The 27,670-nt window shown below is 34.8% G+C and overlaps 1 protein-coding gene across 3 annotated transcripts in view; it reads right to left on the reverse strand.

Annotated features, from left to right (window-relative positions):
* Positions 1–27,670, reverse strand: part of NEBL (nebulette) — a 463,434-nt gene that overhangs the window by 130,693 nt on the left and 305,071 nt on the right. The window contains exons 1-4 of one of the 3 annotated variants that reach the window (XM_044679717.1): positions 17,265–17,351; positions 17,089–17,160; positions 9,452–9,556; positions 1,491–1,601 (exon numbers count right to left, since the gene is read on the reverse strand). The exons of the other annotated variants lie outside the window; for them this stretch is intronic. Coding sequence (XP_044535652.1) covers positions 1,491–1,601; positions 9,452–9,556; positions 17,089–17,160; positions 17,265–17,351 — 375 coding nt within the window. Of the gene's footprint in view, positions 1–1,490; positions 1,602–9,451; positions 9,557–17,088; positions 17,161–17,264; positions 17,352–27,670 lie in introns of those variants that run through there. 3 annotated transcript variants of the gene reach the window in all.

The raw sequence follows: 27,670 nt of genomic DNA on the forward strand, positions 1-27,670 counted from the left end.
TATTTTTTCTGGAAAGAGGGTGGTAGGCCAAAAAAGTTTGGGAACCACTGATGTAAGGGAACAATCCAAAAAGCAGAATCATGTTCATTGTTGAGTACCACAGTTTAAGAAGTACATCAATGAGGTGGCAAATTTACAAGAGAGGGCAAGTAGAATGGTAAAGATATCTAATTCATGTCATATAAGAATCATTTGAAAGAAAAATAGATGTTTACCCTAAAAAATAGAAGACTCTAAGGGCAGAAGAATCATGATAGATATATTCAAGTATTTGAAGGATAATCATGTGGAAAATAGATTAGACTTGATCCCAAAAAGATACAAAGATGCAAATTAGTTTTGATACTATGAAAAACTTCCTAAAAGTAGAACTATCCAAAGTAGAATATCTTGGGAGGTAGGGAGTCACCCCTTATTAAAGAGTTTCAAGTTGAGGTTGAATATAACCTTTATTATATATTATGGCAATATATTTTCATATATAGATTAGATTTGTTAGCTGCTGAGCTCTCTTCTATCTCTGAAATTCTGTGATTCTGAGCATTTAGTTGGAAAATGCTAGGATGACTTCCACAGAAGCATGGAATATTTCTCTCCAGAAATAGTCTTGCATAAGAGATTTATATCTTTTAAGGACAGCTCACAGCGGATATCTTAGGATCAGATTGTTTCCTTGAATACAGAGAGCTTGGTGCTTGGGTTGGAGACAGGTGATAGAGGTGGTGGCAGCACAAGGCTATCTGTATGATTTTCAGCCTCCAAAATGTCCAGTTTCACCTGGTTATTTCAGTGCCCTGATCTTTTAGCTTGAAAAAGTCACAATGGAAATTTAGTAAGAAATTTAGTAAGACTTAGTAGATGTTTTTCACCTACAGAAAAAGAACTCATAAATAAAAATAAGTAATATATATCTTTTGTCAAATGATGCCTTCTCTAATGGGGAGAGGAAAAGAAGGACAGGAGTTAAAAAAAAAAAAAAAAAGCTTTGACCTAAGAAATTCAGTAAATACTTATCTGAATGACAGAGCACCAAATTGGTAACATGAAACTAACCATTATATGTATGGCTAAGTTCTAAGTTTCGTGGCTTCTTATTAAAAAAAACATATACATACATATATATAAATATATATTAATATATATATGGCAAGATAATGAGGCAAAGGAGGAGAATGATTTATACATAGCCAGTTACAGTTAACAAAGTAATGTTTGCCAACTAAGATATCGTTAAGTAAATTTGCATTTATAGAATTCCAAAGTTTAATATGACCATAAAATATCACTTAATGGATCTTGTGACTAAGAAAAATCATCCTTTCCCTAATATAATCCTGTCTATATTTTCTTTTTCTTTAATGAATATGAATGTCGTTCAATTTTGGATGCTTATATTTTTATAGACAATTCTGATTATTCATTGTATGTTCTAAATAATTTTTATTAGATTGTGTCCTTTGCTGTAGATAATCAGTTTAAGAAAACCTTACCTCACTCTGAAGCTGTGAAATTTCTCTTGCAAACACACTGTCAATTGTGGCTGGCATCTGCTTATACAGAGAATTGGAAAGGTCTGTCTTGATAGTGCCTTTGTACTTTGCCTAGTGAAAGAGAAGGAAAAAACAGCATTTTTGTCTTTTGCCATGAATACTGAAAGAAGACTTTTAAAAACTATTCTACTATCATTTAAGACCAGTTTTTTAAAAAACCTTCCATTAATTTTAGATACTGAAATTGATAGGCAAGGTATCAAGGCAAGGACAGGCAAGGACAATATTTGAATACAAGACACTGCAGAGATGGTTTTGAATGAAGCAAGCAAGAAAATAAAAAATATTGTTATTTCGCATCTATTCTCTACATGTTTCAAAAAGCAAAATTATCTGTGTATATGCAAATTCAAAGTTGTTTGTACATTTTGGGCCAGGGGAGAAACAGGCACTGGAATAATGGGACTTGTGAATCTTCACGAAAATGAAAGTTATTCAAATTTACTAGGAAGAATCTAAATAGAAAGACCAAAATTTCAATTCTGCTGAACTTTCTTCTTTCCACAGACTAAAAAAAAAAAGTTGATGATTTTCTACATCTACTGTTTGAATCTTTTACCAAGGCAGAATGACACCCACTCACACAACTTCCTCTTGGCAAAACCTGGTAAAATATACACCCAACAGATTGCCTACTCCCATTTTCTACTCCACAGTAGATGATTCAGAAATTATTCAGAAGTAATCCAGATTTTACAAATTTCTCTTAAAATAATCAGTTATCACAGTAACAAAATGCAAAGAATTGTGACCTCTTCTCCCATTCACTGGAAAAGTATATGACAAAACAGCTGAGTCAGACATGAAGAGCTACCAAGTAATCAATAAATATTGATGATATAGTATATAGAATGCTGTACCTGGAATTAAGAGGATGTGAATTTGAATCCTGACTCAGAAACCTGAGCAAATCAGTTAACCTCTCCATGACTCAGTTTCCTCTTTTATAAAATGGGGTAGCATCTACCTTATAGAGACACTGGGGGACTATGTAAGATCATATATCTAAAACAAACCTGAAAGAACTATATAAATGTTAGATGTTATTCTAGTTAAGCTTCTAGTAAGGTTTATATTTATTATCTCCATTTTTTACATACACTCAATCCTCATCTATTTTCAGCATTCAAATTGGACTTCTCAATCTTGAATTATTTGCTAAAAACAAAATATTTTGGCTTTCAATGCTCTTTCCTTACTCTGTAGTACATGGCACTTGACTAAACTATCTTTCACAATAATCTACCCTCCCTTGGCTTCCATGACATATTATTCCCCTGGTTCTCCTATTGCTTTGACTTTTCTTTGTTACAATTTATTATTCTTCATGCTCAATTAATTAGCATTTATTATATTAATTAGCACCTACTACGTGCATTCCCCACAGCTGTGCACCAGGTCCTCTTTTTTTATTTGTTCTGTATCTTAAACCTACCTCAAAACCAGTGATTCCTAAATTTAATTCTCCAACACTAACCAGTTCAAGTTCCAAACCTACATTTACAATTCTCTACTTTAGGAAAAGGATATAGATTAGAGCAGTTTTGTTGTGTTTGTCATTCAGTCATTTTCAACCATAACCAACTTTCTGTGACCTCATTTGGAATTTTCTTGGCAAAAACACTGGAGTGGTTTACCATTTCCATGTCTAGCTCATTTTACAGATGAAGAAACTGAAGGAAATAGGGATAAGTTGACTTGTCCAGAGTCACACAGCTAGTAAGTGTCGCTAGTAAGTGTCTGAGGCCAAATTTGAACTCAGAAATATGAGTTTTCCTGATTCTAAGCCCAGTGCTCTATCCATTATAACACTTACCTGTCTTACCATGTTAAATTATATAAAACATTTTTAAGTAGGTCTCCCTTTCTTAGCCAGGCTGGCCACTTATTGGTCTAATCCCAGTGTTGAATGACACAGAAGCTTTGACACCACTCCTTAGGGAATCCAGTGGGCAGATTTTCAATAGGGAAAGGACAAGAAGGCATTACAAGTAAATTGAAAAGTGGGAATAAAGACTGAGAGGTGAGTCAGCACAGGCAAAAATTTTCTAGAGTCCAACTCAATGCCACCTCCTCCCAGAAGCCTTCTCTTTTTAGTGCCTACCTTCCTTCCAAAACATTTATAATAGCATGTAATTGTGTGCATTGATTATTTGTATTGATGTTTTATCACTATTGGATAAAATCCATAAGGGCAGGAATTGTGTATTATCTAAACTTCACAGGTCCCACAGCCCCTAGAATAGACCCCTGTGAACATTAGGTGGGTGTTTAATGAATGGATTTCCTTCCTTTCCATACTATGCTTCAGGCAAACTAGACAATCACCCTCCCTGTTCTACTCCTATCTCCTTTCATTTCAATGCCTTTGATTATCCAGTCCCACAACATTGGAATAAAATCTACCCATCTCAGCCTATTTTTCTTCCTTTTTTTTTTCAGTTTCCAATTTCCCAGTGAGCACCACCACCACTCCCAACTGAAATTAACCTGTCCTTCCTCAAATTTCTCATAGTACTTTTCTTGGAATTCTCTCTTCAACCAAACATACCCCTGCCCTCCGAATACACAGCCTAACCACTTCTGGCCCTATATTTCAGGATATATAATTTCCCTATTAATGGACTGTGAACTCCTTGAGACCAAGAACAATTGCATTTTTGTCTCTGCATCTCCAGCACAGTACCCAAGCAGCAGAAGCTCTCAGTAAATGTTTGTAAGATTATGTTGAAAAATGTATGCCAAAATGTATTATGTATAGACATATATATACATTTATATTTAATTTTATATATATAACTTTCTCCTTTTTCTGACATAAGTTAGAGTTGGAAACCATCCAAGACAGCATTTATATCATTTTCTAATGCAACTTCTGATAACTACAAGTAGAAAATCAATCCAGTCACTAGATTTTACTAATTGCCATTCAACCAGTTCATAATTGCTACTTGTTAGGTTCAATAAATATTTGTTGAATTGACTTTCCTCGCATCTTAAAAAAAAAGTTAAAGATAGTTAAGTTTTTATTGATCTGGGGAGATCGTATAAAATAGCTGTACTAAAATCGATGGGTACGCTTTTTTCAAGCTCATTCACGATGACATTCAATACCTAAAACCATTTAATGAGCTTGTTAAGAAAGGAAATAATGGAGCATTCACAAAAAGCTGTGTGGCTTATCCACCAGTCCATGTGCTACATAAATCTAACAGATCACCAGTTAGCCTATGTAAATAATAATGGATTTGAGTAAAAATCCCATATTGCTGAGTTATAATATTATGCAAGTCTTTAGACAGGCCATCTTTACATCCCCCATAGCACCTAACAACTTCATATAGTAGGTGAACTGTAAGCATTTGATGAGTGAATGAATGAATGAATGGATTCTAGTGCTTTGCTATCATTTTCATCAGCTTACACAATCAATTAGAGGTAATAGGGCAGAGTAGACAGAAAGCTAACCTCAGAGACAGGAAAAAGGAAGCCTGGGGTTCAAGTCCCATATCTGATATATGTAGGCTAAGTGATCTTGGGCAAATCACATAACTTCTCCTCTCAGTACTATATGCAATTCTCCAAGATTCCAATTTGCTGAGAAGGTGCCAATTTACATTGGTAGAGGGAGTTTGCTTATCTAGGAGTTCTGTTATATCAGTGAAATCACAGTTCCAGTCAGTCTTCATACCAATTTCTACAAAATCTATTTTGTCCTCCATTTCCAAGTAAGAGCTTTCCTCATCTCCCAACCTTTCCTAGGATTCTTGAGATAATAAAAAGATATCTTCCAACTTGTAAATATTCAAAGATCTTCCATTAAAAATTCAAAAGGCATTTAGGGAAACATGAAAACTAAGTGATAAGAATCAGGAACAGGAAGAATTTTTGCAGATATCGTAGAGATTAAGAGCTTTAAGTGGATGCCCTTTCTAATTGTTGGCCAGCTTCTTGTTTAAGTCATAGATATATGTTCTACTTTGCATGGTCATCATTTATAGTAATTCTTCTACAAAGTCAATGTTGGAGTCTCTAAAAAAATGAATATTTCAATCAATATCATTGAAGTGCATTCTTCCCCTTCCTCAATGGTGCAGGTCAAAATCCAAAACTGTTCATTCATTGTGAGTGACTTTTATCTATGGCCAATTTTTCTACTATATGGGATCCATTGAATATGGTAAAGTATCACAGAATCTCTTCAGATAGCCAGCCCTATGGGGACTGTGATGTTGAAGTTCACAGAATCAGAGCATAAGAAGAGATTTTAGCAGTTATTCAGTGATCCCACGCACTCCTGAGAAAGAATCCCCTCCCTAACACATTTAGCATATGGTCACCCTAGGTAAGAAGAATCACACTACCTCCTAAAATAGTCCATTCTTCATTTATGTAACTCCTTTTGCTAAGAAGTCTTCCTTATATAAAGCCCAAATTTTCTTTTTTGTAACTTTCAACTATCATTCCCAGTCATGTCTTTGAGAGTACTGAGATTAGAGTCAGAATATCTGGGTTCAAATCCCAATTCTTCTACTTACCATTTGTGTAATCATAAGCAAGTCAAATCACTGAACCTCAGTTTCTTTATCTATAAAATGAGAAGATTAAACTAGATCCCAGCTAAGTTTCCTTCAAGTTCTGAATCTATTCTCTATAAACCAAAATCCAATCCCTTCTCCATGAGTCATTCTTTCAAATAGATACAGTCTCTCAAATACTTGAAGGCAGAGCCATGCCGAGTCTACTCCTTGTCAGAACAAACATCCTAGCCCCTTCAAGTGATCCTTATGTGACATAAACCCTCACTATCCTGGTATCACCCTATATCCAACTCTTTTTTACTTTTCTTGCTAAAATGTGGTATTCACAACTAACATAATAGTTCAGGGCAAAGAACAGGGGAACTATAATTTCCTCATTCTTTCAATTTATTTATCATTAAGCCAATTATTTCATTGATTCTCATGACTCTACCATCCTACTGATTCATACCAAGCTTACACTAGCCTAATACAAGAAGATCATTTTTAGATGAAATGGTATCTAATTATACTTGGTTTATCTGGACCTTAAGAAGTTGACTTTTTATATGCCAGTACAAAATTTTGCATATTAAATGCATATATTGACATTATTCCTATAAAGGAAACAGTAAACAAAAAGAAGTTGTAGCCCTTTTGGCTAAACTTGCTCAAAACAGAACTCATTATCTTTTCCCCTAAAACCATTTTCCACCTCCTACATTCTCTATTAGGGTAACTCAATGTTTCCAGTCCCTCAGGTTCCCAACCTAGGACTCAACCTCAACTCCTCATTAGTTCTCACTTCTCATATCAAAGATGTTGCAGGGCCTGTCCATTTAACCTTTGCAACATCTTTTTAATATATTCCTCTCCTCTGGCACTGTACCTCGCATCATGATTTTTGCTATAGTCTAGGGGTTGGTCCATTTGCCTTAAATTTCTCCCCATTCCAATCAAATCTCCATTCAGCTACCAAAGAGATTTTTCTAAAGCATAAATTTGGCAATGTGACTCTTCTACTCAATAGATTCCAGTGGCTCCTTATTGCTTCTAAGATCAAATACAAAATTCTCTACTTGGCATTCAAATCCCTTCATAGCCCTGCTCCCACCAACCTTCCCAGTCTTCTTACACCTTATTCCCCACTATGTACTCTGAACTACTTTAGTCCAGTGACATCAGCCTCCTAGCTGGTCCATAAATAAGATGCTCCAACTGTTGGCTCCAGTTATTTTCTCTGTCTATCCACCATGCCTGGAAAGCTCTTTCCAAATTTTTTTCTATTGACTTTCCTGACTTTCTTTAAGTCCCAAATAAAAACTCATCTTCTACAAGATCTCCTTCTCAACCCATCTTAATTCTAGTCCCTTCCCTCTGTTAATTATTTCCTGTTTATCCTGTATATAGTTTATTTGTATTATACATATGATATATATATATATATACATAGCATCATCTTTATGTGTACAGACACAAGTAGATGGATGGATGGATAGGTGGATGGAAGGATGGATGGATAGATGGATGGATGGATGGATGGATGGATGGATGGATGGATGGATGGATATTTGCTTGTTTGTTTTCTCTCCCATTAGAATGTGATATTCTTAATAGCAGAGACCGTCTTTTGTCTTTTTTATCTCCAGTGCTTAGCACAGTGCCCAACATATTGTAGGTGCTTAAAAGATTTTTATTGATTGATTGATTTTGATTGCATATATGCATTTGTATCCTTGGTGATAAGTATAATGCCTGGTACCTAATAAGTACTTTAAATATATCCTCTATCTATCTATCCACACAGGAAAAAGCAAGTGGTCAGAAAATATGGTGGCACAGTGCTGGACAGAAATCCCACTGAATTATTCTTGCAGTACATAGCTCGTGGTCAGAGACTTAAAAGAGGCAACAAACTAGGTCTAGAATTGAGTAGGCGTGGGATAGACCACAACTGAAAAACTATGCAGCACTAAGTACATATTTTAGCATCAATGCACACCTGGTAATCATGTATGGCTACAAGTTGTGGAACGGCATGTGTTCCCAAGAAGAAAAATAACAAGTGACACAAAGGGCAATAGAATGGTACATGACAGATATGAATAGGGTGTAGAATATTACTGGTGATAACTTATGCACAAGAAGTGCCATGAGATATCCTCAAGGTCAGCCTTCTAGGGCTGGAAAAGGAAGTGGGACAGTTATGTGGCCAATAAAGGATAACAAGTTGGATGCACTGCTGAGTATTATATTAATGTTTTTTAAAATACCAAAATGATCTAGAATTCCTGAAGCTCAATGTACAGATTTTCTCTATGGAGGACTAGGTAGCCCAGTGGATAGAAAAACAGACGTGGAATCAGGAAGACTTAAGTTCAAATCTTGCCTTATTTACCTACTAGCTATGTGACTGGACAAATCATCTAATGTCTCAAAGACTTATTTCCTCATTTGCAAAACAAGGGGGCGGGTCTTGGTGGCACCCAAAGTTCTTTACAACTCTAAATACATGATCTTACGATTAAATATTATTTAATAAGAGGATATGGATGACTTTTAAATGAATGAAAGCACATACTTCTTATGAATCACATTATAAATCTTATAAAACACAAAATAAATATGAAGTATATATGAGACCTTAATAATAAAACCAATGTCATTGGAAAGGAACAAAATATGTGTCTAGCATTTTTTTCACTGTCACTGACAATTTCTGCCAGTGGGTGACAATATGCAACTATTATTACAAAGTGATGATAATAATTACCTATTTCTCAGAGTACCTTAATGATTAATAATTAAAACAAATTAGTTTCATATTTGCCAACTACATCAATCCTATACTCATTATTTAACAAATTAAAATACTCTTAATATATTTTAATATGAAGCAGATCTATCTCTTGGCATTGCCCTCCAGAACAACAAATTGGTAATTACAATGCACTTGGAAATATAAATTATTAAATAATGAACCTTAACACAGTTACTTTAGTAATTCAATATAAATTCTCAGAAGTACTATTTAAATTAATATTAACACAAATTGCAAATCTTTAATAGAAAGTTAATCTGATTTTTTTCTGAGTCTGTTATCCAACTTCAATGTGAGACACGTTCTTGTAGGAAAGAAACACTATTAACAAAGTATTTCAAAAGTTTCCAGGGGCAGCTGGGTAGCTCAGTGGATTGAGAGCCAGGCCTAGAGACGGGAGGTCCTGGGTTCAAATCCGGCCTCAGACACTTCCCAGCTGTGTGACCCTGGGCAAGTCACTTGACCCCCATTGCCTACCCTTACCAATCTTCCACCTATAAGTCAATACACAGAAGTTAAGGGTTTAAAAAATTTAAAAAAAAAAGTTTCCATTATCTTACCTCAGAAATAAAAGCGCCTATATGCTTCACATGGTTTAGCAAAGGTGTATCAGGTACAAACGTACACTTGTCTTTTGACTTTTTATACTCTCCTCTATAGTTGATCTAAAAAAAGAGAAAGCAATATAGATTTGACCTTAAAGGGGAGGAAATTATTTTATTACTTATTTTCAACAAGCTTATAGGAACTGAGTTTTTTTAAATTCCCCAAAGAGGACCTACACACACTATATCCTTAAGTATGTCTGGAATTTCTATGATCAAGTGTTGGGAAAATAAATTAAGTGAGAACTTCATTTTACAGATGAGAATACCAACTAGTATACAATACTGTCCCGGTCAAATAGTAAATGCTCTTTATAGCAAGAAATTAAAAATAACAATAGTGCATAGGAACTGGAAGTCATTCTGAAGAGCAGTGAGAAAACCCCTGCAAGATACATATTCATTTCATAATTAAATATTTAAGCACCTAATATTTACTTAGGCACAGGTGAATAGGGCAGAGATAGACTGGTCCTGTCATTGCAAAGATATAGTTAACTCTCAGATGAGAAAAATCCTTTTCACTGGAGGTTAGCTGTTTATTACATTCAGTTATGGAGAGCTGCCTCAAACATTGACTGGTTAAGAAACTTGTCTAAGGTCACAGAGACAGTATGTTTAATAGGCAGCACTTGAACCCAGATCTCCCAAATCCAAACCTAGCTCTCTATTCATTATGCTATGCTTGCCTCTCTTTAAAATGGGGTCAGAAAGACTTCAAATAGCAAAACCTCTAGGAATTTATGATCTAGCAGGGATAAATGAGATATGTACAAAAACTAAAAGCTAAACTGTGATTAAGTGATAGAATCAAACAAAAGGCTATAAAAGATCTAAGATGGGAGGGATTGTTTATAGCTAGAGGGCAAGAAAAGATCAGAGAAAGTTTCATGAAAGAAGTGGGATCTAAGGTGAACCTTGAAGGAATATAAAGATTTACTTTATACAAGGCGGAGAGAAGAAGAGACAAAGAATCTTTTTCTAGCATGGGAAAAGGCATGTTCATCAATGGAGGTAGGAGAAGAGAGGAAAATAATGTAGTCCAATCTAAATAGAATATAGAATATATTCAGAGAATGGTGAAAAACAATATGAAAAACACAGGTAGGAATCAGCTTTTGGCAGGCTTTGAATGACAGAGAAAGGAATATTTATTATATCTGATCACGGAGAATCGATGATGGATTTAGAGCAGGGTAATGATGTGACCTAGGCATTAGGAAAGCTACTGGGCATCTGAATGAAGGAATGATTGAGCTTCAATGACAAGAAGCCCATTTCTCTAAGGGATAACATATTAAGGAATAAAATAATGCACTTTTATGTAACATCATACCAAATACAAGATTAGTGCTCTGGAATAAGACTGTTAGCTGATTCATAGAATAATTATATTAGAGATGTCTTTTGTCTCACGCCAGCTGTATTTCAGGGAACTGATTTAACCCATAGTGTAGCCAAATCTGAGTAACAGTAAATAATGCCATATCAGGCATCTCGACTGTGTGATGATTCCTAGAGATAATCAAGTTAAGTCCACAATCAACTGGCATCTAGCACTATCTTCGAATTTAGATGTTAAGCATCCCCTTCTACTGTCTGAGAAAAGGACATTAGTACTTAAGAATATGGCCAACAAATTTCTCTATTTTTCACTGGATATTAGATATGATTTGGGATTCCCGGAAACCATTATGCTCAACTGCCAGTAATTTAAAGCAAAGATGATGGTATAATAAACAATATTACTTTGGTATTTTTAAAAGAAAAGACAGGATATGAGTTTCCCCATTATATAACTAAGTGAAAGTAAAATGAACTATGATAATGATTAGACAAATGTTTGACTCATTATTTTTAATCTTCTGCCACCACCTTTTTCCCATCACTTTCACATTCTTCACTGTAGTGTTGTAAACAGTTTTGGAGTGGAGGCCTCCTGATAAGCCCAGACATAAGCAACTTGTCCAGGACACGAGCACTAGAAAAAGGGTTAAATATTTAACGTCTTTCTCTGTGTAACTGACAAATAAAAAAGATAGGATTCATGCACACCCCTGTGGTCTTTCCTCCTGTTTCTCTTTCTTTCTGCCCTTTTCCTATTTCCTATCATCACCATGTCTTAAAGGCAGCTTAGAAAAAAAGTGTTTCCAATTTCATGGTTCCCACAAAATTTTTCCATTAACATGACAAGAAAATAATCTCAACTTTTTAAATGGGTAAAAAAAATCCCATTAGTTAGGGGTTTTTTATGCCATAATCAATGGAATTTCCTTGGCTCAAAGTTTGGATTTTTATTCCAAGGTAAAATCATGAAAACTTATTAAGGAGAGCATGTCATTTCTACAAGTGTAGTAACAGGAGTTGGAATAAGAATAGCATGTGCATAGCATGAATTCCAAAGTTATTCCAAACATACTTTCTTCCTTCTCACCATGAAAAAAAATGGGTATTTGTATATGAGGTGTTAAGGTGTTTCATTGTGTTTTGTTATTTTTTAACTCTTAACTTCTGTGTATTGACTTATAGGTGGAAGAGTGGTAAGGGTAGGCAATGGGGGTCAAGTGACTTGCCCAGGGTCACACAGCTGGGAAGTGTTTAAGGCCGGATTTGAACCTAGGACCTCCTGTCTCTAGGCCTGGCTCTCAATCCACTGAGCTACCCAGCTGCCCCTGTTTCATTGTTTTTTAACCTAGACCTGTAATATCATGAGTACAAAGAATAACTGGTCAATTTAGTCAAAAAAGAAATTTGACTAACTTTAAAAAACTGAATTGACTGTTATTGACAGAACTAATGGAATTACTGCATGCCAAAGAAAGGACCCTTAAACCTATAATTTACTACCAACTTTTAAAAAAACATCAATTCAAAGAAAAATTTAAAAATATATAAGGCACACGGGGCAGCTGGGTAGCTCAGTGGATTGAGAGCCAGGCCTAGAGACAGGAGGTCCTAGGTTCAAATCCGGCCTCAAACACTTCCCAGCTGTGTGACCCTGGGCAAGTCACTTGACCTCCATTGCCTACCCTTGCCAATCTTCCACCTATAAGTCAATACACAGAAGTTAAGGGTTTAAAATTAAAATATACATATATATATATATGGCATAAATAACATGAAAATCCAAAGAGCTTTAGAGGTCAAGCTCCAAAGAGAAATTAGGGAGGTAAAGAATAATAAGAAAAGTATCTTATAAGGAACCCTAAAGCCAATAAGAAAAAGACTGTTAAATACGTTCAAAGGAGGAAGTCAAATAAACAATTAATGGGACCATTTGACATGGCCATTCAATATATTCAATCACAAATAAGCATAAGATTATGCCAAAACAAAATGAATCCTTTGCTTCAGTCTTTATGGAGAAAGTGCTTGGAAATTTTTCATTGTCTTTTTCTAAGTTTTAGTAAACAATGCAAAAATAGTAAATGCATGAATAAGAGAAGATATTGAGGATGTTGTAGACTTCAGTTATGAACTACATATAAATAAATTACTAAGGAATAAGTTAATAAATCTATCAGTTCATTAGTATAAACACCCAATCCAGTAATTTAAATTCCTAGGCTTTTATGTCTTCTTATTCTTTGTATGATACATCAGAGAAATTTGAAGAGAACTAAAGATGGAACTGTTAGGGCATAGTTGCAAGTAGCCTCTGCCCATGGGCTCTCATCCAGAAAAGTCTTCCAAAATGTCTGCCAGAAACTTCGGCTTAATAAGGATACCAAATAAAGTGGTAAGAGTCTGGAAGAAAGAATAGGTACAGTGGACACTGATGGAAAATTAAACAGGCTCTAATGGGGCAAAGACAAAAACATATCTGTAAGGTTAAAATTAAGCTTGAGGTAAATAAGAGTAAAAGGAGAACAATGTACTTAATTCATTCTTCACTTTCAAAAAAAACCCATGATTGACAAATATAATAAATAACAGCACATATTGTGATGGTAACATTTTAAATAATGAAACCCAATGATTCTAAGAATCTGTGTTGAAAGGATATAAGAAATCATCTAATCTAATATGATTCATTCTCTCAAGGAGAAAGGTATTGAGTATTAACTTTGTATAAGTACATCAGGGGCTACCAAGATTAATAAGATATGATCCCAGCCCAGCATGATGGAAATGAATTGGATTTGGAACCAGAAGACCTAAATTGAAAGCCCATTTCTAAAACTAGCTACCTGTGCGACACTGGGAAAGTCATTTGGGCTTTATATACTTCATCTATAAATTAACTACATAACCCCTAAGATTCCTTCCAGTTCTTTAGTTACAATCCTATGGTCTTTGTTCACAAAGAACATGCCATCTATTAGAAGAGAGAAGATATGGACAAATTACTCTAATATGAGACAGAATGTGATGAGTGGCTTAGGAGAGGTGGAAGCAAATAGCTTTGGGAGCCCTAAATGGGTTCTAATTTTATTAATGATGTGGAAGAAGGAACACACAATGAAATTATCAAGTTAGCAGCTGCCACTGAAGTCTTACAGGCACTGAAATGTCAACTTGATAGAGATAAACTACAAAACGATCTTGCAAAGATGTGTGTGACTGAACAGAAAAAAAAAAGTGAGCTTCCACATAGGTAAGTGTAAAATAATGCAAAGCATTTTTAAAAGTAGATGGAATTTTGAGTGGCTACATTCAGGGAAAGGACTGGAGAATCACTGTCAACAGTTACCTAAAACAAATTAGCCAGATGTACTTCTGCAGGCAAAGAGACCAACAAAATTAGTAGTCATCATTAAGAATGGTCTCACCGAAACAAAATCATACTTTTGCACAGAATGTAGACTACCCACACTTGGGAGAGTATGAGTAGTTCACTGAATGCATGAACAAATGAAATAATTATTATTAACTAACACATAATATCTACTCTGTGTCATTTTGGAAGATTTTAAAGATTATACCTTCAATCAAGTGATTTCTATATTGTTTCTATATACAGCCTCAAAGAAGATGAAGAACTTGTAGACATCTGGAGAAAAACAAGTCAAGTGACTAAGATGAAAGAAGGGTGGGTTTGTGATTGTAGTCTGAAAATATGAAAATGCTCAAGCTGTAAATATGAAAGATAGGGGAACATCATGAGTATTTAGAAAATATTTAAAGGAAGAGCGAAGGTAGGTGGCTCAGTGGATTGAGAGCCAGATTTAGAAATGGGAGGTATTGGGTTCAAATCTGGGATAGTTTCTACCTGAGTAACCCTGGACAAGTCACTTAATCTTCATTGACTAGCCTTTACTACTCCTCTGCCATGGAATCAATATACTGTATTGGTTCTAAGACAGAAAGCAATGGTTTTCAAAAATAGAAAAGAATGAAATGAACTGGTAAGGTCAACCATCTTGTTCATTGAATCCTAAGATGCTAAAATTTGTATGACTCTTAGTATCATGAGATTTAGAGCAAGAAGAGATTGTAGGTCTAGTGTTTAAAGGAATTTTAGACTTTATGAAGCCTAACATCTTCATTTTAGAGATGGCCATATCTACACAACATTTTAGTGGAAGAGCTGGGATTCAAGCTCACATCCTTTGATTTCCAATCCCCTAAATTTCACCTCCCTATGCAATCTCTCCTCTTGAATCTTGGAGGTCTTATTCTATACAAAAAGAAGTAAATTTATGGAGCTAAATTACTCTTGGAAGTGGAACAGGCTAAAAACAAATGACTTCACTAAAGATTTGGACAAATTCGTGGATGGCATCACTAATCCTAACAGGTGATAAACAAACTAAGATGTTGGAAAGTCTACACTTCACCTCTAAGGCTGCCAACAGGAAAGACTACCATGTCCTCCTATATCATAGTCATTTGGTCCCATTTCCTCAGCATACTAGGTAGCCTAAATCATAAGTCTCTCTCATTTGGAGTGATCATTCTGATGTTTTATAGTTATTTTTGGTAAAATGATGGTGTGAATAAGAGCCCTTCCCTCAAGTAGTCTACAATCCAATGCTATACATAAATTACCAGATTACTTTGTTATGAAGTAGACCATATAGATATTCAAAAGGTAAATTTTAAGGTCTTTTACAACAGAGTACCATAAAGAATTTTTAACAAAAGGTTATTCCATTTGATCTAGGAACATTATTCTGGCAATAATAATAAATAAAAACAATAATAGTAAAAACAGCTACTGGTTATATAGCATTTACTATATGCCAAGCACTATGCAAAATACTTTGCAAACATTATCTCATTTGATGAGGTATAAAATTAAATAAAGGAGGAAAAAGACAAAGACAAGGAGATCAGTAGATTAAAATCAATTATTTAACTATTATGATCTAAGGAATAATATCCATTTCAATCAGAATATAGTTTGCTAAAGGGTTTCTGAGTTTAAAAAAATTAAATAGTATTATTAACTATAGGCAACAAATGAAAAAATTATTAAACTTCAAGGCTACTGGTAGTATAGAGAATTTGTTATAAATAGGAATTCAGTCCACCTATGCACACTGACCATTACTCTTAGGATCTCTCTAAAATGCCAGAAAGTAATACAAAACCACATATATATATAAACCCCATATATCAAAACAGTTGTTTCTAAAGTAATTTATAATATTTGACCTTTAGAGAAGAAACAAAAAGGCATAGAAAGCCCTGATCCATTTTATCATTTTTAAAAACAAAAGAAAAAAAAGGAAAAAATCAACCCTAACTCTGCAAGAGCCAATAAGAACAACAGGAGTTTATCTCTTTTCTGTTCTAAATGGAGGAACATCCATCTAATCACTTGAAATTCACCATCTATCCTCTGTTCTAACGAGAACACTTCCTACTATTTTATTTGTATTTGTAAACAGCGGTCAGTTATATCTTCTCTGTGCTTCTAGCTTTTCAGTTGGCACATTTTCTGTAACTCTTCCAAAGAAACAATAGAATGATAATGTTACAGTACAAGGTTAATTAATATTCTAGAATTAATATGATTAGCCTTAAACAAAATACTGAACAAAATGCTCACCCTTCAAGTTGGCTCTGGAGTTTTAGCGCTCAGCTAAAATTCTTCCCAAAAGAAATGATTTGGTAATGATAAAACACATCATATTCCTTAAAAAGAAATATACTGGGTTCAGCTAGGTTTTTCAGTGGGTTGCAAGCCTGGCCTGGAGATGGAAGGTCCTGGATTCAAATCTGGATTCAGATACTTCCTAGCTGTATGACTCTGGGCAGGTTAATTAACCTCCAGTGCCTTGGAACCAATACACAGTATTGATTCTAAAATGGAAGGTAAGGGTTGTTTTGGTTTTTCTTTAATAGAAGAAAGAACTATATTATGCATTTCAAGGTACATTCTTTTATCCAGAATCGTTGGATGGCATGAGGAAAGAGAATCATACTAGATAGGAATAGAGACTCGGGCTCTGGTCTTAATTCTGCCACTAACTAGGATTAAGACCATGGGCAGACCACTCCTGCTCTTTCAGCCTCAGTTTCCTCCTCTGCAAAAATGACAAAGTTAACTTAAAAGTCGTCCAAGTCATTATCACCTCTAAAACTTTTATGATTTTATAATACCATGCCTGCTACAAATTCAATAAAGTGTTTAAATTACTCACATCACTAATTAACTCAGTACATTTTCTAGCCAATTCCATGTTCCGGTCTTCAATGACAGGTTTAAGGAATACCTGTCCCAAAAGAAGAGAGAAAAGGAGAACAAATCCAAAATCACTCAATGTGGAAAAATGCAAAATAGTTCTTTGGTGAAGTACTTTTCAAAACAAATACTCACCTTTTCTTCTTCATCTTCTGTATCTTCCTCACTAGACTTCTCTCCTTCACTTTCACCTTTACAGTCATCAGAGATGGGCACTCTCATGTTTGTTATTTCTGAAAAATTCCTTTAAAAATTTAAAATCTACTAGTGCAACTTTTTACATATGACAGCTTCTTGGAGATCTCAATGACTGCTATCCTGCAATGCGTTTAACCTTTCCAAGGCCTCTGCCTTATTTAGCTTACACTTGACATCCTTTATCTCAATTGGGCATGAGGGAACAGAAAGGCATCATGGACAATTTGCCAGCTACAATTCTCAGGAGCAGTTATAATTTTTAACTGATAAATTTAATTGTCTGATCTTCTATACTTTCTTTAAATTAGTTAAAAAAATTCAAAAGAGCAGATTAAGTTATAGCTCTCTAATTCAATCCTTGGAGACAAAGAGACCATTCATAAAACTAAGATTGAAAGGGTCAGAGGGACTTAAAAGATTATGAGAAAACTGGCCAGCTATAACACTTAAGATATCAGAAGCCTGTTATCTTGAAGCTTCCCCAACCCTTATCTAAATCAAGCTTTTCCTTATAAGTCAGGCATACTTCTATGTTGGTGGGGGCTGGAAGTGGGAAAGGAGAGGGAGAAGAGTTTGGACAGTTTCTACTCTTTTACTGAATTCAATTTAAGAGTGATGAGGATCACCTTGGGAATTTTACATAATAGCCACAGTTTAGAGATAATTTCTAAAATGCCCCACTTTTAGAAACTACTAAAAGCCTATAAAGTTGGTTACTGGCTTCTTTTTTTAGGAGATTTTTTCATTGGTATATTAAAAGTAATTTGTTTTCATAAAACCATTCTTACTCCCAAGATAAAGATTCACGAAGAATGTTTTTCAAGAAGAGAAATTTGATTTGCAGTGATCCAAGATCACTTTGGGGAGAAGCCCAGGATAGTCAAGTTTCTTTCCCTGTTGACTTTTTGACTGCTAATTTTGCCACCATCCCAACTCAGAGGCACCTCTAGCCCACCCCTCTCCCAATCCTTCTTTCAGATACTGTTTTATGTGTTGTCTTCTCCAATTAGAATATAAGCTTCTTGAAAACAGGAACTATCTTCCTTTTTTTGTGTCTGTATTTCTGGCACTCAGTCGGAACCTAAAACACACTTGAATGTATTTGAATGATTGTTGCCTTGCCTTGCTTGTTTTCTTTGCACATTTACATGTTATCAGCCTTGTTATACCTTCAAATAGAATATCAAACCAATGCATAGTTAGAGGGGGCCTTGGTATCATTTTATAGCACTATCCTTTTTACAGATGAGAAAGCAGTCTATGGAGGTTAAATTGGTTGATAGCAAAACCAGAACTAGAAATCGCCACTTTTTCGTACTAAACCCCTGTGCAAAGGAAAGAAAGGAGAGAGAAGGGGGAAGGAGGGAGGGAGGGAAGGAATTTCTAAAAATTCCAAATACCTGGAAAATTTAATTCTTTCTTTAATCACTGACCTTGAAAAGAGGAACTAAGGATCAAATAATTTAAATAATATTCAATTTACCTGCTTCTAAAACTAAAAGAAGAGAAGATGAGAAATTGAGAAGCAGACTGGCATAGTCAGTGGGAAAATAAACTTGGGGTCAAGAAGGCCCAGATTCAGAATCAGCCTCTAACCCTTATTGGTTTGTGACCATAAGCAAGTCATATATCCTCTGCAAGTTCAATCTCCTCTTCTGTAAAATTGATAGTAATGAAAGCTATACTACGTACTGTACAGAGGTGCTGGAAGGTTCAAACAAGATTCGGTTAAACACTGAAAAATTTAAGAGCTCTGTATGCAAAAAATGTTCTGTGTGCCTACTATTATTATTACAAAATGTATTGAATTAAACACAAAAGAAAGATCCCACAATATCTTAGCTCCACATTATGTTGAGTCTTGAGATGAGGTTCAGTGTATTTCAAGAGGGAAGGGAATTGGAAGAGGGTTTGAAGAAAAATGCAAAAAGAATAGAATATAGAAGATGGAGGGGAAAACCAAGACAAGAAATAAAAGGAAAGAAACAAAATAAGTGAGATAAAGTAACTTTTTAAAACTTGATATTATTGGTCAATTTGTTAAAACTTACATATTTTGGGATGGTTATAAACAAAGTGATTTACACTGAGATATATTATTGCACCCTGGTTTCCTCAACTAAATAAACCTCAGAAGGGGATCTGATCCCCTGATCCTTAGAGGCATAGAATGGAACAGATCTTGTTCTTCTATGATGTATTTTAATATCTCAACAGGTGAGGTGAGAGAAAGGGTATTATAGAGATAAGGAATAGGATGAGAAAAATCATGGCAGTAGGAAATTAGGGGACAAACACAAGGGATATCAAATGGTCCAGTTTGGCTAAAGACTAGACTATGTGGAGAGGAAGAGAGTCAAGTAAGACTAGAAAAGGTATGATTAAGTCAGATCCCAAAATGTCAGGCTGGACTTTATTGGGAAAGCAAAGTTTGGAAGGACAAAGAGATATTTCCATGACTTCACACAACATAGGAATAAAATAATAGGTTATTGGAAAGATTGTTCTAATGACAGGACACAAGTTGAGATGAAATGGGAGAATGCATATAGAAAAATCCGTTAATATGTAATTAGAATAAAGGCAAAAAGTTTATTTATTTGCTTTTAAAAAAAGGTATGTAAACTCCTTCCAATGGATGATTCTCAAGGAAGAGAAACAAGTTTCAAAATAAGAGACTTGGTTTCAAATCCTACCAATGCTATTTTATAATCATATATGACTGTCTCTGAAAGCCTCAGTTTTTTGCAACTGTAAGATGAAAAAGATGAGCTACATTAAACTATGATCTCAGTGCCAAGGGCTTGAGAACTGGAGAACTCTAAAGTTCTCCATCCAAACATCCAAAATATCCAAAGTTTAGTAGTAATCCAGCTTTGTGGCACTTTGCTAAATACAATACCAGGGGGAAAAAAGATTTTATTTCACAAAATCCCTCATCTTACCATGAAGATAATGCCAAGTACAATACTAGAAGAGAGGGCATGGAAATAAAAGTCTTAAGACCTACTTTCTAGTTCCACTTCTCTCTCAGAAATTATACCTTTCATTTATAAAATAATTTATGAAGGGCATTCACATACCTTTGCCAAAGGTGGGTCTTCACTATTCCCTTTGAAGTGTTTGACTTATCTAATATTTAAGAGTTTGTCTTTCTGGAATCCTTCAAAGTTTACATAATACTTGACAAAGATTATATCATTTGCTTGAATGAACCAGAGATAAGTAATGGAGGTATAATTAATTGCATTTTATAGATGAGGACTCTGAGACTCAAAGGAGTTGTGACTTATCCTAGGAGGCATGTTTAATTGAAGAACCATGTTTCACACCAACATCTTTTGAATAAGAGTCCAATGTTCTTCCACACTACAATCTTACTTTACCCTCATGACTACAGAGTGGTGGTAATAGTTCTGGATAGAAGGAAGCTCATATGAAAAATTATCCTCTTCTCCTTAAAGCAGAGAGCTTCTCCATAAATTTGGCAAGTGTAATTTAGAAAGTTCCATGTTTTATGAGATGATACCATTGGCAACCAATACAGAGAGGAGGAATCCTATTATACATACTACATAATCTCCTTCTGCATTCAAAGAAGATAGTTTGGGGATGTTTCTCATTTTGACATAATGAATTAATTATAACAAGAAGTCCATCAATCAATAAGTTCTTAATAATCTATATTAGACTGCTTACTGTCTCAAGGAGAGAGGAGGGTTGGGAGGGTGGGAAGGTGTGAAGAAAGAAGACAATAAGGAACTCAAAACTTAAAAGTGAATGTTAAATGTTTTTACATGTAAATGGAGGAAAATAAAATATTATTATGGATAAATTTTACTGAGTATCCACTGTGTTTCTAAAATAACAAAAGAAAGCACAAGAATCAGGCAGGTAATAACCTAGGTTTTCCATTCAGAATGTGTTCAAGAAATAATCTAAGATACAGAGAGCACCTTTGAGTTGATTTAGTTTAACCCTTTCATTCAAAGATGAGGAAATTGGGGAAGAGAGATGTAATGTTACCAAAGGGATATAGTGGCAGAACTACCATTAGAACTCAGGTTTCTCAAAAAAAGTCTCACACTTTCTAAAAAGATGGGCTGCCTCAAGTCAAATTTTTGATTTTACAGATTCTTGGAAGGAAGGAGATTATCTTGGAGAAATTCATTTTCCTCAGTTCACAAATAAAAACCTTACTAGATTGACCTTTTTACACTGAATTTGACAACTTAAAGCCATAGTTGCTTGTGGTTTAAGATAGTCATATCCCTCTTTTCTATAAAATACTTACATGATTCTGATCAATTTCTATCTAAAAGGAAAAAAATATATATGACATGGTTTGTCACAGAAAAGCTCTCTTGTCAATACTCCAAAGATCTGACTTTGAGAATAATGGATATTATTTCAGAATTTCCTCTAATACTCATTTCTTCTCTTCTTTTAAAAAAAGGAGAGTCCAATGTTATAATTTGACACATATTTTTTAAGTTGGCATTCCCCAAGAGAGGTATAACCTTGCTAGATTTTTTAATCTCTTTTACTTATTGAGGATTTTCATTTAAGTTGTGAATGACCTTTTTCAAAAATTTATTTTGGTAATTATATTCCTACAGAAATGGGGATATTGCTAAAGCCCTAAACACTGAGGTCTAATGAGGACCACAGTATCCAGTCCTCCCAGGTGAGTGTGGGCAAATTACTTCAGTACCATTTGACCTTTCCCAAAACAAATCATACTCAGTTTCCCCATTGATAAAATGACATTTGTCTATATCAAATGAATGCTTGAAGAATTTTTTCAAGAGTTGATAAATAGAAAGCTTTTTAAAATAATTTGGCAGCATCTCAAAGAAGAATATTAACTCCCCAATAATAGAGTTACTAGTAAATGGCCAAACAGGCACAAATGATGAAGAAAAGGGTGATATAATATAATCAGTCTTCCACCTCACTCTCTCCACAAAAGGGAAAAGAAGTTTCCAATTACTTTAACCTTAAAATCAGAAACATTTAGACACCAATGATAAGCAAACCTCTAATCTATTTTTAGGTTTGCTGTTTATATGTAAGCATTTTTATTTCCATAGCAACTGCCAAGTCACATGGGTAATTCAAATCACCTGCCCAAGGAAACACAGCTGGACCACAGTAATGAGTCATAGATTGCTTGTCTGTCTCCACTGCTATTAGAGTTACATGTGGCATGTATCTCCTGATTTTTGAACAATATTTACTATTCGGTGTCCTTCTTTTTCCCCAAACCCTCCACATCCATATATATGTCTCTGCATATATTTATATAGAGACAGAGACAGACTATAGCTATCTATCTATCTAGATATATATATATATGCATATATATTTATATATGGAGTAAAATGTATTGTGATATGTCTGTGCATGTGTCTATACATATATACACACTTAGGTATGTGTAGATATATAGATATATATATATATATATCTAATAGAAATTAAATATATGTAATATATTCCCTCACGATAAACAAGGAAGGAGCTAGGGACTATGTTCTGAGTTTGGTTAAATTTATATAGATAAAATAGATTAATACAATTTGAAAGATTTAAATAGCTGCACATTTTTTGTGTGTGAAAAACACTGACTCTAAATTGCTGGCTTCAAACATGGCAAGCAGATGCAAATTAAGCCAGTTGTTTACCACTACCATCATCATCATCGACTCACATTTTTGGAGCACCATCTGGGGATTTGGAACTTTGTTAGGCACTTACTCCATGTGTCATCTGAAAAGAATTCTTTCTTTTCCTCTTTCCCCCAACCCCCTACCCCTTTCCCTCCTTTCTTTCTCCCTCCCTCCCTTTCTCTCTCTTTCCTCTCTCCCTCTTATCTCTTTTCTCTTTCTGCTTCTCTCTCTCTCTCCCTACCACCTTTCTCTCTCTTCCCTCTATTTCTCCTCTCTTCTTTCTCTGTCTCCGTCTCTCTCCTCCCAATCTCCCTCCTCTTCACTCCTTTTCTCTTTCTCCTCTATCTCTATTTACTTTATTTCTCTACTCCCCTCTCCTTGTTCTATCTCTGATGTCTCTCTTCTCCCTCCCTCTCCCTCCTACCTCCCTTTTCTCTCTCACCCTTCTCTCTCCCTTCTTCTCTTTCTCTTTTCCCTGCTCTGTCTCTCTCCTCCATCTCCCCTTGCCTTCTCTTTTCTCCCTTCCTCGTCACCTTTGTTCTATGTCTGTCTCTGTGTTGGGATCTATGTCTGCCTCTCTGTCTCTGTCTCTTTTGTCTGTCTGTCTGTCTGTCTGTCTGTCTGTCTCTCTCTCTCTCTCTCTCTCCCTCCTGCTCTTCTTCCTTCTCCAAAGGGATCATCATTTTCAAAGGCATACAGCTGCTTATTTTACTTTACCTCACAAATTCACTTATATATGGACATTTGTCTGAAAGAGGTTTTTGCTAGGCAACGATTCTTTTAAATGGTTTCTTAGGAAGAGAAATGTAAAAGTCATTGTTCAAATTTTTTTCTTTTTAAAAGAACCCTATTTAATAGCTGCCTAATTTACTTCTGAAAGCTGCATTCATCAAACCAGTGTCCTCCTGGGGTTATCACTTTGGTAGCAAGAAAGAAAGCTGAACTGAGTGAAGATAAGTTGAGCAACAGCAAGCATAGTTAGTATTTACATAATGCTTCAAGGTTTACACAAAGCATTACTAATGTGAGCTAATATTGATATATCAATTTAAGGTTCCCTAAGCACTTATATAGATATAGTGTCCTATTTGATACAACCACCCTGTGAGGGAGATACTATTATGATCCTCATTTTACGGATAAGGAAACTGAGGCTGTGAGAGGTTGAGTGATTTACCCAGTCACACAGCTATTGTAATCACCTCCAATTAATGTTTAACATTAACTTCGTTACTAAAATATAATTGCAAGCAAATAACCTTACAAAACCAAAACCCCAAGCCATGAAAATACCTTTTGCATGATGATATATTTATAACCCAGATTGAATTGCTTGTCAGCTCCAGAAGAGGGGAGGGACAAAGGGAGAGAGACAGTATGGGTCATATAACTTTGGAAAACTTATGTGGAAATTAGTTATTAAAATAAAAAAATTTTAAATAAAATAAAATACAATTGTGAATGGTGCTCTCCATTTTTAAAAACTAGCTTATTAAAGCTTATACTGAACTAATTGGGAGGGACACTGTGTTTGTATATGTGTGTCCCCTTTCACAAAATTGAAAAAAGGCCCATATCTTCTAGCATAATGTAGGGGATAACATTTTTTTCATTAATAGTTTAATTCTTGACATAGCAAGTGGAACATTGATTGTAGTCAAGACTTGGGTTTGAATTTAGGATTATATTTAATTTAGAGTCAGAAATTGACTAGCTTTGTGACTAATCAAATCACTTAACCTCTCAGCTTCATTTTTCTCATTTCTAAAACTACGATAATAATGGCACCTATGAAGTAGCTAGGAAGATCAAAAGAAATGATATGTAAATTATTTGGCGAACTTTAAAGTGCTATATAACATGAGCTGTAATTATTATTATTATAACTACTTATGTTTTAAAACAAAAGAATACACAACAAAAACATATTTTATATAAAGGTACTCAATAGAAATTTTAAAGTGTATCCTATTTGGCACAGAAAAACCAAGAATATGTCCTCTTTTATACATTAATTTCTTTTCTTCTTTTTTATTATTTTATTTTTTATTCATTTACAAATTCTCTTCTTCCCTTTACCCCTTTCTCAACCCACTGATATGGCCAGAAATAAGATACCAATTAATCATATGAAGTCTTAAAGATATTTCTACATTGACTGTGTTCTGGAAAAAAAATAGAAAGAAAAAATTTTAAATGGGAAAAAACATGCTTCAATCTGCCTTCTGAGTCTGTCAGTACTCTCTGTAGATGTGAATAGCATTTTTCATGAATCTTTTGGTGTTCTGATCTTTACCCAATAATGAATTGATAACCTGGAGATATTATTGTTAAATGTCTACACTGGCCCATTATTGTATCTAATCAGAAGATACAATTCTCTTTTATTAATGTGCTATTTGCAATGATGGTTAAATTTTAATAACATTAAGACTGATACCACAATCCCTCCATCAACCCTAACTTACTCCTCACTGGAAATCCCAAAGTGAGTGGCTAAGATGAAGGCAATAATTAAAACAAGGAATGAAAATATCACAAATCTATCACCAAAATAGTGCCATTGAGAATTAGAATCATAAAAGTTAAAAATTAGACACTATGCATATATATATATATATATACATTTCTTTAATTATCTGCCTTCTTTTAAACATTCTTTAATAAAATGGGCAAGGTCTGGCTCCTTCAGTGGTGATATGTAATTACTGCAGAAATTAGCTTTTGGTTTTCAGTTTGGTGTATTACACATACATGTTTTGTAGATTATACATGCTTTCTATTTTATATATAGCATATGTCCTATGTGTAGTACATATGTTTGTACATTCTATGCAATATGTACATATATGTTATATATGTAACTAATTCACCACAGCTGCCAGTTTCTTTTCAGAAAGCACACAAAGCCGCAATAAATGCAGAGTCTTAATTACTTCTCACATCTGGAAAGACTTGACTATGAGAGTGGATTTATTGAAGAAACTCATCATTTGGCTGTCAACACCATCTCAAGAGTCAGAAAAAGAGCAGGCTTGATCAATCCTGGCAATTTTTAACCCCTTCATATTTCCCATTGCTTAGATCATTTATGAAATTTACGAAAACAGTGAAATAAATAGTTTGATGGTAGGTTAAACTTCGTTTAATTTCCAGGACAAATATACAGGGTTAAAATTTGCTTGTCAAATGTAGAAACTATAACAAAAAAAAGTAAAAATAGAGAAAATTGGGGGGTGGGGAGCTTTTTGGAATGCTAGAATGCATCTGGGAAGAGCCATCATTATATAAGAATATTCACTATTACAAATGTGGATGAATACTGAGTATTTATTCATATCTCTGGGTAGTATAAGGCATCCAGGTGGCACAGTGGATACAGTGCAAGGTCTAGAGTCAGGAAGATGAGTCTACATGAGTTCAAATCTGACCTCAGACACTTACTAGCTGTGTGACCTGGAGCAAGTAACTAAACCCTCTTTGCCTTACTTTCCTCATCTGTATAATGAGCTGGAGAAGGAAATAGTAAACCATTGCAATATCTTTGCCCCACCCCCCAAAAAAATAAATAAATAAGGAATGAAGAGTCAGACAGTACTGAAACAACTGAACAGGGTTGTATAGGGGTGAGAACACCAGATTTGGATCCAAGAGACTTGGGTTTGATTTTTTTTTTATTTCACCTGTAAGGCTTAACTGTATGCCCTCAAGCATGTCTCAACTTCTTTGAGCCTCACTTGCTTTATCTGTACAAGGAAAGTTAGAGCTGTAGTACTTGCCAAGGGCTATCATATAGGACAAAGTATCAAATGCAATAGCCACAAAAAGTGAGCCAGAGAAAATATTTATAATATGTTTGAAGAGACCACAATTATTTGGAGGAAATGGAAAATAAGAAGTTATGGAAGATTTTACTGAGAAGAAAGCATCCAAGATGAACTTTCAAAGAAGAGAAGGATTCTAATGGGTGAAAATGAAGAAGAATAGGGTGTATTTTTTGTAACATGGGAGAAAGAAATGAGAGATCCTTACAAATTTAAGTTAATGTATAAGACAGCTTAATTCAAAAGTAAGGAAAATGATATGAGAAGGGTAGACAGTTCCTAGTCTTATTCAAACCTCAAACCATCTCTGTGATATTCAAGATCAGTACCGAGTCAGCCTTCCATGTAAAATCCATATGGACATGAATTTACAATTTTCATTCAAGAAACACTATTGAAGCCCTATTATGTGCTACACTCGGTGCTATGTGCTGGCACACAGAGTGAAATTCTGTTTCCTAGGAGATTACATTAATAACAGACAAAGGATGAAATGGGCATTCACAGAGAGAAAGCAACCTATTGGAAAAAAGCAGGCAGGTCTTTGAACCAAATTTCCTTGACGAATCCCTTTGAGTTTTGGGGACTATTGTCTTCTCTTGTCCAGTTCCCTGCTCTCATTCCTTTCCACTATCAGCAGCCAGATAAAGTAGCTACAAATTAAAAAAATATATACCCAGACACACTGCAATACAGAAGAGCTCTGGCCATAGTCAGAAAGATTCAAGGTTGAATCTTTGCTCTGCCATTTATTATCCATGTAACATTAGACATATCACTTAACCTCACTGGAGATCCATTTCCTCATCTCTTCAGATCTTTAGAGTATGAACTGTGCCACCCGCTT

Source organism: Gracilinanus agilis, chromosome 5 (genome assembly GCF_016433145.1).
Source record: "Gracilinanus agilis isolate LMUSP501 chromosome 5, AgileGrace, whole genome shotgun sequence".
NCBI lineage: Eukaryota > Metazoa > Chordata > Mammalia > Didelphimorphia > Didelphidae > Gracilinanus > Gracilinanus agilis.